General features: G+C 32.7%; 2 protein-coding genes across 6 annotated transcripts in view; both read left to right on the forward strand.

Moving 5' to 3' along the window:
• Positions 1–15,033, forward strand: part of LOC142224253 (uncharacterized) — a 562,139-nt gene that overhangs the window by 452,246 nt on the left and 94,860 nt on the right. The window lies entirely within an intron of this gene.
• On the forward strand, positions 6,169–10,546 carry LOC142224254 (uncharacterized). The gene is made up of 2 exons (XM_075294028.1): positions 6,169–8,212; positions 8,282–10,546. Exons 1-2 carry the CDS (start codon positions 6,215–6,217, stop codon positions 10,316–10,318), a joined length of 4,035 nt encoding a protein of 1,344 aa, XP_075150143.1. The 5' UTR covers positions 6,169–6,214; the 3' UTR covers positions 10,319–10,546.

The raw sequence follows: 15,033 nt of genomic DNA on the forward strand, positions 1-15,033 counted from the left end.
AATTTTAATTAATTTTTTAAGTAAAAATGTGGCAAAAAAAAAAACATATAAAAATTCATATCAAATATAAAAAAATTTCTAACGGCAATTTAAAAATGTGGCAAGTAAAAATGTGGCAAAAAAAAACATATAAAAATTCATATCGAATATAAAAAAAATTCTAACGGCAATTTTTTGTTTTTTTTTACGTGTAGCTTGAATCTTTACAAAGAAATTAAGCCCTTACTTAACAAAATCTGACAACAAATAGCGGACTTATATTTTTTTTGTTAAAAGATCGAAAGAAGAAGTCAGCTGTTTTTCCACATGGCATAAAATGTACAGTTATACCTTTGTTTCTACTCATTTCTTTTTTGGGCGTTGATTTGGTTACTTTTGTTAGTTTAGGTTTTACCAAAAAAAATTATCAGTCCGCTATTTGTTGTCAGATTTCGTTAAGTAAGGGCTTAATTTCTTTGTAAAGATTCCAGCTACACGTAAAAAAAACAAAAAATTGCCGTTAGAATTTTTTTTATATTTGATATGAATTTTTATATGTTTTTTTTGCCACATTTTTACTTAAAAAACGCCGTTTTTCTACTTTTTAAGCCGCTAACATCCAAACTACTTACCCGATTTGAAAATTTTCTGAGAATGAGTTGTAGACGGCTCAATTTTCTTTAATTTGAGTAGTATTAGGATCAAAAACGTCAAAGAAAACGAAAGATATGCTCAAAATTGTAGGTGTACCTCCAAAAATTAAAAAAAAATTAAAAAAAATTATGTCTCGAAAACCAATCGACAGAAAATTTTTTAAAAATCATTTTCGTGTTTAGTAGGTCATAATCAATAAGAAAAAATATGCTAGAAACAATTCACAGAGAAAAGTTTGTTATTTGTTGCCTAGTGTATTTAAAGTGTTTTTATTTTAAATCTAAAGATTCAATATATCAGTTAATTTAAAGACGATCTCTTTAAATCAAAAATGTTTTCTTTATTTTAAAAAAGTTTTCCTTAGACTTTATGGGAGAGACATGTACTTCCAAGATTCGTGTTCTAATTTTAATGAAAAATTAAAGCAACGATTATATGCTTTCTTCTAAATTAAATGTTATTAATTTGAAACAAAAAACATTTGTCCTTAATATTGTGTAAAATACGTAACGTAAATTTTTTTTCAGTATAAGTGAAACAAAAGATTTATTTCCATTTAAATACAGGAGTTCTCCAACGATAGCTACTTGTGGTTTTACATCCAAATCACGAATAATTTGATTTCTGAATGCAATAGATCAAAATGCTTTTGCAAGCTTGTAAAAAATAATTGACCTGTCACTGGAATACATCTGTCAGCTGCAGTAGAGACAGATTTTTTGTTTCTTTTTTTTAATTTCTATCTAATTTCCAATCTTACCTCGTGTTTGCATTTTATTCTTTACTGATAATTTACATATAGTACGAATACATTGTTGGCATATTCGGTGGCAGACATTTATAGTGATTTTTTCCTGTTTGTCCTATTGTACAATAAATAGTAGACCATGCACTACCACAATAACCCATATCCTCGGCTTCATATACTCTACAAGTATTTAGTGTAAGGTTCAACAAAAAGATTATTCTCTCATATTGCAATTTGAATTACATTGTCCTTTAGTATGTGCTACAAACCCTTAAGGGAGTTTTTGTTCGACAGAACAATTTGGTCTTTTTTGGGGTTTCAAGTTTATTTAGTGTTTTTTTTTTTTTTGAAGGCTTTCAGTCTTGGAATTTCACCTATGATATCAGTGGGGTTATTATCAAATTTCAAGGATTTTATTTAAAGGAGACTTTTATTGTTTTTCGTATGTATATTCTTGTAATATGTGTCATTGAAATATTTACATTTGATATTATTCAAATTCTTAAAAATGTCATTATTGTAGTCAAAATATAATCTGGAGGAATCCTTTTATAAGAGAGAGCTGCACCAGCTCTGATAGCTAACATGAATTTAATTTGAAGAAGAAATATATCACTGAACTCCAGTATTATCTTGCTAAAGTTATAGAAAAATATATAGAAAATGCAAGCTCATGCTGCGTGAGAAGGCTGTTAGGATGGCAAATGTTCGATGGGAGAATTGCAAGGGTTGTAACGACACCAAGCAAATATGGCCCCATTTCAACTTAAACCGCACACTAGATATGCTAATGTTCTCGAGACGTCAGATATCACTCCTGATATCTGCTATAACGGGTCGCTGCCTGATAGGCGATTTTGCAAAAACTATTGGCGCGAAGTATAATGACTATTGTATGAGCTGTCATGATGCGGAGGAAAAAGAATCAATTAAACACCTCTTGTGTGAGTGTCCTGCATTTTGTGTAAAGCGCAAGCAACTTTTAGGAGCATATAGCTTCAGATTACTGGCGGATCTGGAAAACGTTAACTTAAGCAGTCTGCTAATGTTTTTGGAACGATCTGGTTGGTTCAACAAGGAAAGGTGATCGGGAGGGTTCAGCGGTTAAAACTAGAAGTGCCCATATGTAATAGGTACTTTTAGTTAATGTGGTATCACAATGGACTGAATAGTCTGGGTGAGCCTGAGTCTTGGTCGGGCTGCCACTTTAACCTAACCTAACCTATAGAAAAATATAAATTGTCCAAACTCCGGACCAACAAAATTAACGACCCTACATGGTTTGGAGTTTGTCCCTATACAGAAAAAAATATCACCAAAATATTTGCAATTAAAAAGTTGATTGAAGTTGACATTTTTTTCAATTAATTGATACAATTAACTTTTTAAATAAGATAGAAATATTAAGTTAATTAGGTCAATAATTGAATATTTTTAAGTATTTAATTAAAAACTTAATTGATACAATTAACTTTTTAATCAACTCAGAAGACTAAGTCTGTTAAAAAATTGATGGATTTTTTTTTTAAATTTTTAATGAAAAAATTATTTCGAACAATCAATTTTTTCGTCAAAATAAAAAACTAAGTCAGTTAAGAACGTAATTAAAAATAGTTACTTTTTTTAAATTAATTTAAAAAAAAATTAAATTAAAAAATTAATTGAGTTTTACAATTAACATCAATTAAAATATTAATTGAATCAATTAAAAAATCAATTGAATCAATTAAAAAATCAATTGAAATTTGCTAACGAAATCAATTAAAACTGTGATTGGTACTACCATTTTCGTGATTGAAGACATCTCAATTAAAAAATTAATTGGATCCATTAATTTTGTGATTGAATCAGAAAAAATGTTATGTGTACACAAAAAATGTTGTGTGTACACACAAATTGATTGATCCTATTAATTTTTAATTGAAATGTCTTCAATCGCAGAAATGATAGTATCAATTAAATTTATTTATTTATTATTTAATTTATTATAACTACAAATTAAAATGAACCTATTAATTTTTGTGTCAATGAAAATATTTGTTGAATCAATTAAATTGTTAATTGAATATTTTTAAAACTCAATTAAGACTTTAATTGGAAAATGTTCGTGAAATTTTTTCTGTATACTATCTAAACAAAAATAAATTTTAAATGGGTAGTTGTACTCACTCATATTGCTGACGCTCTTAAAACTCGGAGTAATCCCTCTTTTTATTTCCCAAAAATTTGTATAATAATATTGTCGGGTATTTTAACCTTTCGTGTATTTATGGAAATTGAAATTTTCAAAAATTAACTTTTTAATCAACTCGGAAAACTAAGTCTGTTAAAAAAAATTGATGGATTTTTTTTTTTTTAATTTTTAATAAAAAAATTATTTCAAACAATCAATTTTTTAATCAAAATAAAAAACCAAGTCAGTTAAGAACGTAATTAAAAATAGTTACTTTTTTTAAATTAATTAAAAAAAAAATAAAATTAAAAAATTAATTGAGTTTTACAATCAACATCAATTAAAATATTAATTGAATCAATTAAAAAAATTAATTGAAATTTGCTAACGAAATCAATTAATTTTTTAATCAATTAAAACTGTGATTGATACTATCATTTTCGTGATTGAAGACATTTCAATTAAAAAATTAATTAGATCCATTAATTTTGTGATTGAATCAGAAAAAAAATGTTATGTGTACACAAAAAATGTTGTGTGTACACACAAAATTTTTTGTCTTCAATTAGAAATTTGATTGATCCTATTAATTTTTAATTGAAATGTCTTCAATCGCAGAAATGATAGTATCAATTAAATTTATTTATTTATTACTTAATTTATTATAACTAGAAATTATAATAAACCTATTTACTATTAATTTTTGTGTCAATGAAAATATTTGTTGAATCAATTAAAGTGTTAATTGAATATTTTTAAAACTCAATTAAGACTTTAATTGGAAAATTTTCGTGAAATTTTTGTTTTCTGTATACTATCTAAAAAAATTTTTTTAATGGGTAGTTGTACTGATATTGCTGACGCTCTTAAAACTCGGAGTAATCTCTCTTTTTATTTCCCAACAATTTGTATAATAATATTGTCGGGCATTTTAACCTTTCGTGTATTTATAGAAATTGAAATTTTCAAAAATTTTACATTTTTCTGAATTACTTATAATTCTATATCTCGTCTTAATATATTTGCAATTTTTATTTTTGTTTATGTCAAGGACAAGTATACACGGCCGAAAGTTCGGCCAGGCCGAATCTTATGTATCCCTTCATCAGTGTTACTTTAGTGGCAAATTTAGCACTTTTATGCGCTGACACGCCATTTTCGTGTTGTGCCACTGAATTTATATTTTTTGGTGCCACCTTTTTGGGTGCAGTCAAATCTGGCGATCGTGGTGGCCATCTCAAATTTGACAAAAAAATCATTTTAATCAACGAGATTTAAAACTGCTCTAGCATATTCGAAGCGCAATACGAAGTCCTCAGGATTTAGTTTTTGGACTAGTTGGATTTTGTAAGGGAAGAGGTGCAAATCGTGTTTTAAAATTCGCCGAAGAGTGCGGTCAGAAAGCTGCAACTGGGAAGATCGTCTTCTCGTTTATGTCTCCGGATTTTCTTCGACGCTCTGTCGCACAGCATCAATATTTTCGGCCGATCTGCTAGTTCGAGGTCTGCCCGTACGTCTTGAATCTCCGACAGTCCCATATTCAGCAAAATTATTTACCAACGAACGAATGGTTGGACCCGTTGGAGCAGTTCTTACACCATAAAATCTTCTGTATGCACGTTGAGTGTTAATTATCAAACGATGATTTTTAATGAATAGAAAAACAATCTTAGTTCTTTGCGCAATTGTATAGCGTTCCATTTTTAAATATTCTCCCAAGTTTAATTTCTGAAATAGGGAAAAAGAAAAAGTTAAATACTCGCAAGCAAAGAAGTTACAATTGTTTTACATCATATAGTAACTTTAGCCGCACCCTTAGAAGTCGTCTACTCAAAAAATCCATCAAAATAGCATTTGACAATAATGTATAATTTTATTTTATTTACAAACACAATAAGTTAATCTGAGAGTCTAGTCAATATCGGGAAATTTGACATATTATAATAGATCCTTGTTTACAAATACAATATTACATGCAATTCAATTAATTCACAATAATTCTATCTTAAATCACCCGGTAAGTGACTACAGAATGACTCATATATAAGAAAAACGCTAGCAGGAAGATACAGATAAATCATAATGTAAACTTTAATCCTAATTCAACTTGGCTTTTAAATTCGAAACATTCAACATTTGGAAGACCATTTTCTGGATTGAAATATCCTCAAATTCTACATTTCTCCGTTTTTAATCTCGTTACTTAGGAAAGTAGCCATAAATTAATTTTCATAAAAACGACCAGGCAATTATAAGCGATTCCGCGAAATTCTAGGGAAATTTTTATACAGCTGCTGTTCGCAGGATTTTTCGCAATGATAATCCCTTTGAAATTGCAACAAAAGTAGCTTACCACACACTCGAAACACAGCAGGTACTAATTGTTCTAGAGCATTGAGACTATAGAGCAATACCAAACAGAGGTAGAGATCAAATTCTCATTAGCCACTGCCGTGGATTGTGCCAAGGGCTGGAATTTTATGATAGTGGGTGAGACTACAAGATCGTTTCGAACAACTACCTGTTCACCCTCAAAAAGGCTTCATTTCGACGATATATAAGATAAGAAATTGTTTGAGTTAAGTATCAGTTTAAATTTGAAACTAACCGTGTTAACAACAACCGTCAAAATTTATCCAACCGTAGAACAAATTCTTAAAATGGTTCTTAAAACAACTGTGATTGCCAACGACTCTGCGCTAGAGAAAACCGGAGGCAATGACAATATGAACCAAATGGTGGTCAATACCACTGATTTCAATGACAATGATTTCAATGAGTTTGTCAATCTATCCGAGGCTATAGAACGTAACAATCGTCAACGGAGATCTAAAAGACGATCGGCTCGCCATAATACCATGGTGGCCACCATGACTCGTGAAGAACTTTTCGAGTGTACCAATGTCGATGACGATCAATTCCTGAAATCTTTGGAATATCCAAACTCCTTTGAAGAGAGTAGCAGTAGCTTGCATAAAACAGTTCTATTGAATAGCATAGACAATCTCATGAAGTATTTCGATGAAGATGTTGATGTTCCAGATAATTCAGTAAAGAATACCCCCATAAAACTAAAGACTAAAGGAAAAGTAGCCTCTGCTGTGGCCAGTTTCCGTAATAAGGCGAAAACTCCTTCGCCTTTGTCGAAACGTAAGAATAAACAAAAACTGGAGGTGAACACCAATGTGGAAGAACTCAAGAAGCGTTACGAAACTCCCGAAAAAGTATCTGCAAACTCCTCGGCAGTCAAATCGGCTACATTAAGCCCAAAGATGTTGAAGAAATCCAAGGTAAAACAAATGGCCTTGCTGTTCAATAACAAAATGAATTCGATAATGCGAAAAGGATCCCCAGAGCCTCAAACTCCCGAACCAATATCACCTGGCTTGGAATCTATAGCCTCACCCACGTTCACTTCAACTCTTAAACCGAAATCACCTAAACTCAAGACCAAAGCTGCCACCTTCATTGCTAAGTTGCCTAGCCCACGAGCAAGTCCTCTTTTCAAAAGAAGGCAATTATCAAAATCTCCCAGTATTTCATCATTGGTGGGTAGTCCTGGTATGAAACGGAAACCCTTACAAAAACAACCGAGTACTACATGTTTGGTGGCTGAAAGTGTTTTCCAACAGCTATCGGTGAAGGACAAGGCTTTGCTCTATAACAAATTCATAGAGGATATGTCCAAGAAGAATCCCAAATTCAGTAAACATGGCCAGATTTTAGAGAGCAATGTTCAGAAGGAAATAGCCCGGGGAGAAGTTGTATGTGAGAAGCAAGGATCAGTGAAACATTTACGTGATTCTCTGGAAGCTAAACTAACCCCAACTAAGGCTTTATCGACCACACTTCAAAGGTTCAAACGTTCTTCGCCTGAATCGTCAATGCTTGCCACAACTCCCACTCGAAACAAATCCAAAGAATTCGAAGATGTTGTAAGACCCCAAACACCACAAACTCCGAAGACACCTGAGACCAAATCTCCCAATGACAGTGAAGATCTCTTGCATGTCAGTACTCTAACCGTAGTTCTCAAACCTAGTCCCGAAGTAAAAAAGTACGCCACAAAGCCTCGTAGTAATCGCCGAAGGAAAGATGTACGTTTCCTTACCGATTTGGGTAACATTGAGCCCAGCTTTAAAAGAACCCAGGAAATGATACGCTCCTCGGTTATTGTAGAGCCATTTGCTCCTCCAAAAAAGATTCGCCGCACTCAACACGAACGATTGGCCCCGAAAATGTTTTTTCAGAACCAACATTTGGAAAAGCTTTTCTATAACTGGCTAAAGGAGAAAAATGGTGTGGCCTTTGATATTACGCCGGTCCACAATAAGGCCGATATCATTGAAATTGTACCGAAGAATTCAAGAGATAATGTTATACCGAAACATCAAATAGATCAATTGCTGGAGGAAGCCATCAATAGATTGGAAGCAGACAAACAAATGCAGGAAGCCGTTAGCCCAGTGAGCAAAGAATTATCGGCTATTAATCTCATAAAAGAGACTCTGGAAGAGAAGGAAACTATTGATTCCTCAGTAATTGAAGTGGAACTACCATTCGAAGGTGATATAGTAGTAGAGGAGAAGGTGTCCAATGCCATTAAAGAATCCAATGATCCCATTGATAGTGATCTAGGAGTAACTAGCATAACCAAGGTAAGTTTAAACGGGAAAGCCTTATATTTCACAGATGATAACATATATTCCCCTCCCTCTCCATCACAGACCGCTAGTGAAGATTCTCATACTGAAACAAAGGACACGAATATGAAAAATTCTCCAGCTAAACAAACAAAGCCCAATCGCAAAAAGAAATTGAGACGTTCATTAACCTGGAAAAAGGATTATTCCTTAGTGGAATCCAATCCAGTCATATCTACAGATTCCGACTCCGATTGTAGATCACTCAACAGATCTCTTAACAGATCTCTCACAGGTACTCTCTCCAAATCCAAGAAATGTACGGCTTATGTCAAGAAATTGCTTTTCAAAACTGCCAACACTTCGGTATGCTCTGAACCGGCCAGCATTAATCAGGATTTGAGTATAGTAGAATTGGATCGTTCTCTCATGCGTCAAATCAATTCACCATCGAAAATTAAGGATGCCTATACCTTAACGGTGATGTCTTCACCATCGCCACCGAACGAAAGTGATTTCTGTGACTCAGATCTACCACGATCACCCTTTAAGGATCTTTCGCGATCTTGGCCCTCATTGCTTGAAGCCGGTCCCGAAGAAGAGGATGGGTTGGTTAACGACAGAATGGGTCTTAAGAACAAAGCAGTATCGACGGAATTCACTGATTTGGCTAAACATAAAATGGAACTGGAGCAACATAAACTTATGGTGGATAGTTTCATAGATCAAGGTTTCGAGACGGGGTCCAATGAAATGGAATCACCCATGCGGCCTCCCAAAAAATCCTACAACTTAATAACAGAGCTTGTGGCAGAAAATCCCAAAAGTTTCTCTACGCCCCATAGAGATAATCCAGTAGAGCAAATTTTCACAGCCCATTGTGGTTTACCAAAGACCATTATTAGCCCCATTCAAGCCAATACTCCTATGCATCTGAAAAATCCTCACATGGAGGTTATCAAGGAAGATTGTTCCTTGGAAGATGTCAACCAATTGGAATATTCCCCGAGCGCTTTTGGGGAAAATGCCAGTTTCTTTAGTAGTGCTGAAGCCACTCATAACTCAACGATGCCTCCATTGGGAGTTACTCATAAGGTGGAGACTTCACAATTTTGGATTTCTGCTGGAGACTTTACTGCCGCCGTGAATATTCATCACTACGAAGCGGAAAGGTTAATGCTATTGAGCAACATTTTTGCCCAGAAGTATTTGGAAAATCATGACATTACCTTTGGCATAGATGATCAGAAATTTTCCGAAGATTCGTCGCTAACATCAGAGGAGATTCGCAGAAAAATTCCCCAAATGGATAATTGTTCACAATATTGGTTCTCCACTGGAGATGTTCTGTTACCATTTGCTGGAAAGCCTTTAACCAAAGCCAAAATCCAGACGTTCTTTGGTTATATACGAGAATTTGCGGATGATAAAAAGCCCGTAAGATTTGGCATAGACAGCTATGAGTTCTCCAATACCAATCAATCTCCCACAGCTACAAATGCCACATACACCTGGACCAATCCATCGCCCATTAAAACCAGTGATTTGGATCAATCCGATTTTGAATCTGTTGAACTGGAACAGAGTATAAGTTTTTCAGCTTTGAGCAGTAATCAATCGGACAGCTGTTCCATTAAAAGCGATGATCTAGCCCTAAATCAAGCGAATAATCAAACCTATTCCACACAGGCTGTTGAGGGCCTAAAGCAAATATTTGAAGATGCTCGCCATTTAAATCTGAGTAAAACTCAAACCGATAAATTAGCCTCAGAATCACAATTCACTGTACCCGAAATGCTTAAAACTCTGCACAATCAACAGGAGAAACTTAAAAATCTTGAGGAACGTATGCTACATAGCTGTGCCAATCCAGCTGCTGGAAAATCTGCTGTGGACCAATTCCAAGAATCACCGGAATATATGCGTAAATTGCGTAACATCATCACTGCCATTGATAATATAGGACGTGGTAATAATGGCTTCCATGCCTGTTCCATTGAACAATTGGAGAGTTTTATGTTCTTCCTAAGTCGTTATGCTGATCTCTGTTTGGCCAATTGCACGGCACATATTGAGAAAATTTTGGATGTGGTTATGAACCAACGTTCATTTCAGGCCTAAATTTTTTTTATTTTAAATTTCAACATAGCAAATGCTAGATGAAAATCCTCGCATCACCCTTCCATTCCATGACTACAGCCTTCAAGAGGTTTTGGTTTTGCTTAGTTTTTAAAATTAGTTTTTTTTCTTGTATATACATTTAGTTTAATGACGATCTTCTAAAGGTCATAGGGTTAATAATTTTTGTCTAGAATTTAAGTTGAAATTAATAAAAATTTACCAACTCGGAAAAAAAATATTCTGGTTTTCTTTGGGGATTAGAAGGAGTTTAATAATAAATTATTTGGGAAAATTATTATTTGGTTCGTAACATTAAAGTCGCGGAAGAGATTCCGGACCGCGAACCACCGTGGTACAATATTTGCCATGCCGACTTGTATACAAAGGGTCACGGTTTCGATGCCGCTCAGAAATGCCAACATCATTTCCCCCTAAGAAATTATGTTGGCATCAGAGAACGGCTGCGATCTACCGCGACCGACCAGTGTATTTAGTAAACACCAATATTTGCAATCTTAAAACACCAATTGGTAAAAAAATTCAACCACCAACGACTCTCGGTGTTTCTTAGTATGAGTGTTGGTCTCTCAAAAACACCGTAATAAAGCAATCACACAAATTGATTACCCATATCTCAGCAGTTTGGTATTCTCTTATTTGATAATCTCTCAATTCTCTTGAGCTAATGCCAACTGCTGATAATTGTTGTTGTTGAGTGCAATCACACTTAAGTGCCACACTCGTTTTTTGTTTATCGAGCGTTGTTACGATGTCGATTGGTTTAAGATTGCAAGACACTGCATACGAACATTGTTATATACTAGTGGTAGTTTTATTCTCGCATTTGTGTCAATGTAAAAGATCGCATTGCAATTGGTTTCTTACTTACTGCCACCGACATTTTGTGGGTAAGATTGCAATACGAAAAAAAGCACCGGTTGCAGTTCTCTGGTTGGCATTTCTGAGCGTTTCACAATCTCTCTAACTGGTTTCACCGTAATGTGAAATGACATTCCGACTCGGCTATAAAAAGGAAGTCCCTTGTCATTGAGGTAATCTGCTATATCAAAATGGCAAAAAAAACGCCCATATTGCTAACACGGATATATAGGCAATTTGAAATTATGTATGTTTCTTTGTAGGGATCTGTCCAAATAATATTGGTTGTAATTAAGAAAACAATTTATTTGAGTTTTCATGAAATAATTTATTTATTTCAATAATTTTTTAATATCGTCTAAGTCTTTATATCTTATAAGTTATAGTACTAAGTAAAAATAAAGATATTATATCATCGCAGTACGAAAATTCAAAATGCAAAAAATAAAAATTGTAACAAAATTAACAAGTAAACATTTAAAAATAGAAAAAAACGTAAATAAATGAAGGAAAAATAAATGTTAACAATATTAAAATTTTTAAGTGAATTTGTATTAATAATATAACAAATAAGAAAATAAAAAAGAAATTACACGCCATCATGTGGATAAATCTACACTAAGAAAAAATTGGGTCTTAATTTAATCCTCCAGTCTGAGCACTACTGATGACATCCATATACATATATTTCCTTATGATAATAAAATTAAAATAAATTAAATCGTATACAATATGATTAAAAAACATTAAATTAAAGAAAGTTAATTACATACCAAATTAATTGAAATAAAATTAAAATGAATTACATTAAATAAATAATTAAAAAAATTAAAATGAATTGTAGTTAAATAAATTTAATAAAAGTTACATTATTTCATATACACACAAATTTTTTGTTTATTTATTCAATCACGAAATTAATTGATCCAATTATTTTTTTTTAAATTGAAATGTCTTCAATCACAGAAATGATAGTATCAATTAAAAAATTAATTGATAGCCAATTAAAAAATTAATTGATACTATTAATTTTTGTGATTGACTTTTGCTTCAATTAAAAAATTTGTTGAATCAATTAAATTTTTAATTTAATATTTTGTAAAATTCATTTAAGTCTTTAATTTAAAAAAAATCGTGAATTTTTTTCTGTGTATGTATCAACTTTTTTAATTTAATTACATTAATAATTGAATTAAATGAATTAAACTAAATAGAATAAATAAGGCTAATAAATTAAACAAATCAAATTAATTTAAATTAGGATTTAAAAATGTATTGAATCCAATTGATTGGTACAAAATCGTAACGAATTTAAAATAAATATTAGACTGGAATAAATTTAATACAAGTTAAATTAAATTGAATATATTTTTATAATTTACTTTTAATTTTATTTAGTTTATTTTTTTAATACCCTCCACCATAGGATGGGGGTATATTAACCTTGTCATTCCGGTTGTAACACATCGAAATATTGGTCTAAGACACCATATATATATATATATATATATATATATATATATATATATATATATATATATATATATATATATATATATATATATATATATATATATATATATATATATATATATATATATATATATATATATATATATACATATATATATATATATATATGAGCATGTCCGTCTGTTGAAATCACGCTAACTTCCGAACGAAACAAGCTATTGACTAGAAACTTGGCATAAGTAGTCGTTATTGATGTAGGTCGGATGGTATTGCAAATGGGCCATATCGGTCCACTTTTACGTATAGACCCCATATAAACGGACCCCCAAATTTGGCTGGCGATTGCTCTAAGAGAAGTACATGGTGTTAGTATATGGTCTCTAACAACCATGCACAAATTGATCCACATCGGTCCATAATTATATATAGCCCCGATTTGGCTTGCGGAGCCTCTAAGAGAAGCAAATTTCATCCGATCCGCCTGAAATTTGGTACATGGTGTTAGCATATGGTCTCTAACAACCGTGCAAAAATTGATCCACATCGGTCCATAAAAATATATAGCCCCCATATAAACCGATCCCCAGATTTGACCTCCGGAGCCCCTTGGAAGAGCAAAATTCATCCGATTCGGTTCAAATTTGGTACGTGATGTTAGTAAATGGTATCCACCAACCATGCAGGAATTGGTTCATATCAGTCTATAATTATATATAGCCCCCATATAAACCGATCCCCAGATTTGACCTCCGGTGTCTTTTGGAGAAGCAAAATTCATCCGATCTGATTGTAATTTAGTACGTGATGTTAGTATATGATATTTAACAACCATGCGAAAAGTGGTCTATATCGGTCCATAAACTTATACAGCCCCCATATAAACCGATACCGTGATTTGGTTTTGGGGCCTCTTGGAGCAGCAAATTTTATCCGAGTCAGTTGAAATTTGGTACATTGTGCTAGTATATTGCCGTTGACAACCATGCCTAACTAGGTCCATATCGGTTTATAGTTATATATAGCCCTCAGATAAATCGATCCCCAATGACACAAAAATTGGTCCATGTCAAGTTCATAATTGTATATAGCCCCCATATAGCCGACCCCCACATTTCAATTCTGGCTCTCTAAGTACCGTGCAAAAGTCCATATCGATTCGCAATTATTTGTAGTCTTGCCTATTATACCTTTTTTTCTAATATATACCACGTATAGACTAACTTACAATTTAGAAGACGATGTTAAGAATTTACCTTACCATCGGTAAGTAACCCAAGTAAGTAACCCATAACCCAAGTAATTCGATTGTGGATGACAGTCGTTTGTAGAAGTTTCTACGCAATCCATGCTGAAGAGTACATAAGATTCGGCTTGGCCGAACTTACGGCCGTATATACTTGTTTTAATTCACATCCAAAAGACTGAATTCGGATCACACCTTAACTAGTGATGCGAAATCAATGCGACGGCTGTTGAAATGGTCGGCATCCGTCTTATGACAAGTCCATCCCAGTATACAATTTTCGAAGTTGTTCTAAGTGCACAACTTTAAAAGCACTTCCAAAAATGTCCTCCCAAAGATTTTCTTTATTTAAACTACAGAGGAAGTTCTTTTAATTAAATTTTTTATAACCCGCTTTTTTAATATTTTTAATGGGAAATTGTACCGTTTTTTTTGTTTCAAGACAAGCGTTAGAATACATTAAGAATCAAAACAAATTATATAAATTATTTATTTGACATAATATCACAAAAAAATTAATTTACATCCAAAACACTGAATTTGGATCACACCTTAAGAAGTGATGCAAATTCAGTGCAACAGCTATTTGAATGGTGGACATCCGTCCTATTACAATCCATTGTTAAATTCATAGCACCACTTTTGAATTCAAAAAGAATATTTTCTCTAGTTTTGTTTTGGCGATACTTTTTTTGCTGGGTTTTTATCCGATGGCAAAAAAAACCTTGGATGGAAAAGTTTTAAGGCATTGCTTGTGTACAATTTCATATTTTAAAATTAATTGTTTAAAAAAAGTAATCATTTTCAATAAAGTAATATGTGAAAAATTTCATCGAAATCGGTTCAGATTTAGAATAGCTCCCATATATATGTATGTATCGCCTGATTTTCCCAAATTTGGTTATAAGTCCCTTATTTATCAACCGATCTGACTCAAAGTTGGCCAAATCTAATTTTCTATAGCACTTACTATATGTGCAAAAAATCAGCGATATCGGTTCAGATTTAGCTATAGGTCCCATATATATATGTATCGCCCAATTTTTAAAAATTTAGCCAGAAAACTCTTATTTATCAATCGATCTTACTCAAATCTTACTCTAATCTTCTGGGTCGGATG

The sequence above is a fragment of the Haematobia irritans genome, chromosome 2, assembly GCF_050003625.1.
Source record: "Haematobia irritans isolate KBUSLIRL chromosome 2, ASM5000362v1, whole genome shotgun sequence".
Taxonomy (NCBI): domain Eukaryota; kingdom Metazoa; phylum Arthropoda; class Insecta; order Diptera; family Muscidae; genus Haematobia; species Haematobia irritans.

Excerpts from the sequence above, each read along its gene's own strand:
- LOC142224254 (XM_075294028.1), top strand. The coding sequence starts at position 6,215 with ATGGTTCTTAAAACAACTGTGATTGCCAACGACTCTGCGCTAGAGAAA. Across the intron at positions 8,213-8,281 it reads GAGTAACTAGCATAACCAAG|ACCGCTAGTGAAGATTCTCA; the intron begins GTAAGTTTAAAC and ends TCTCCATCACAG.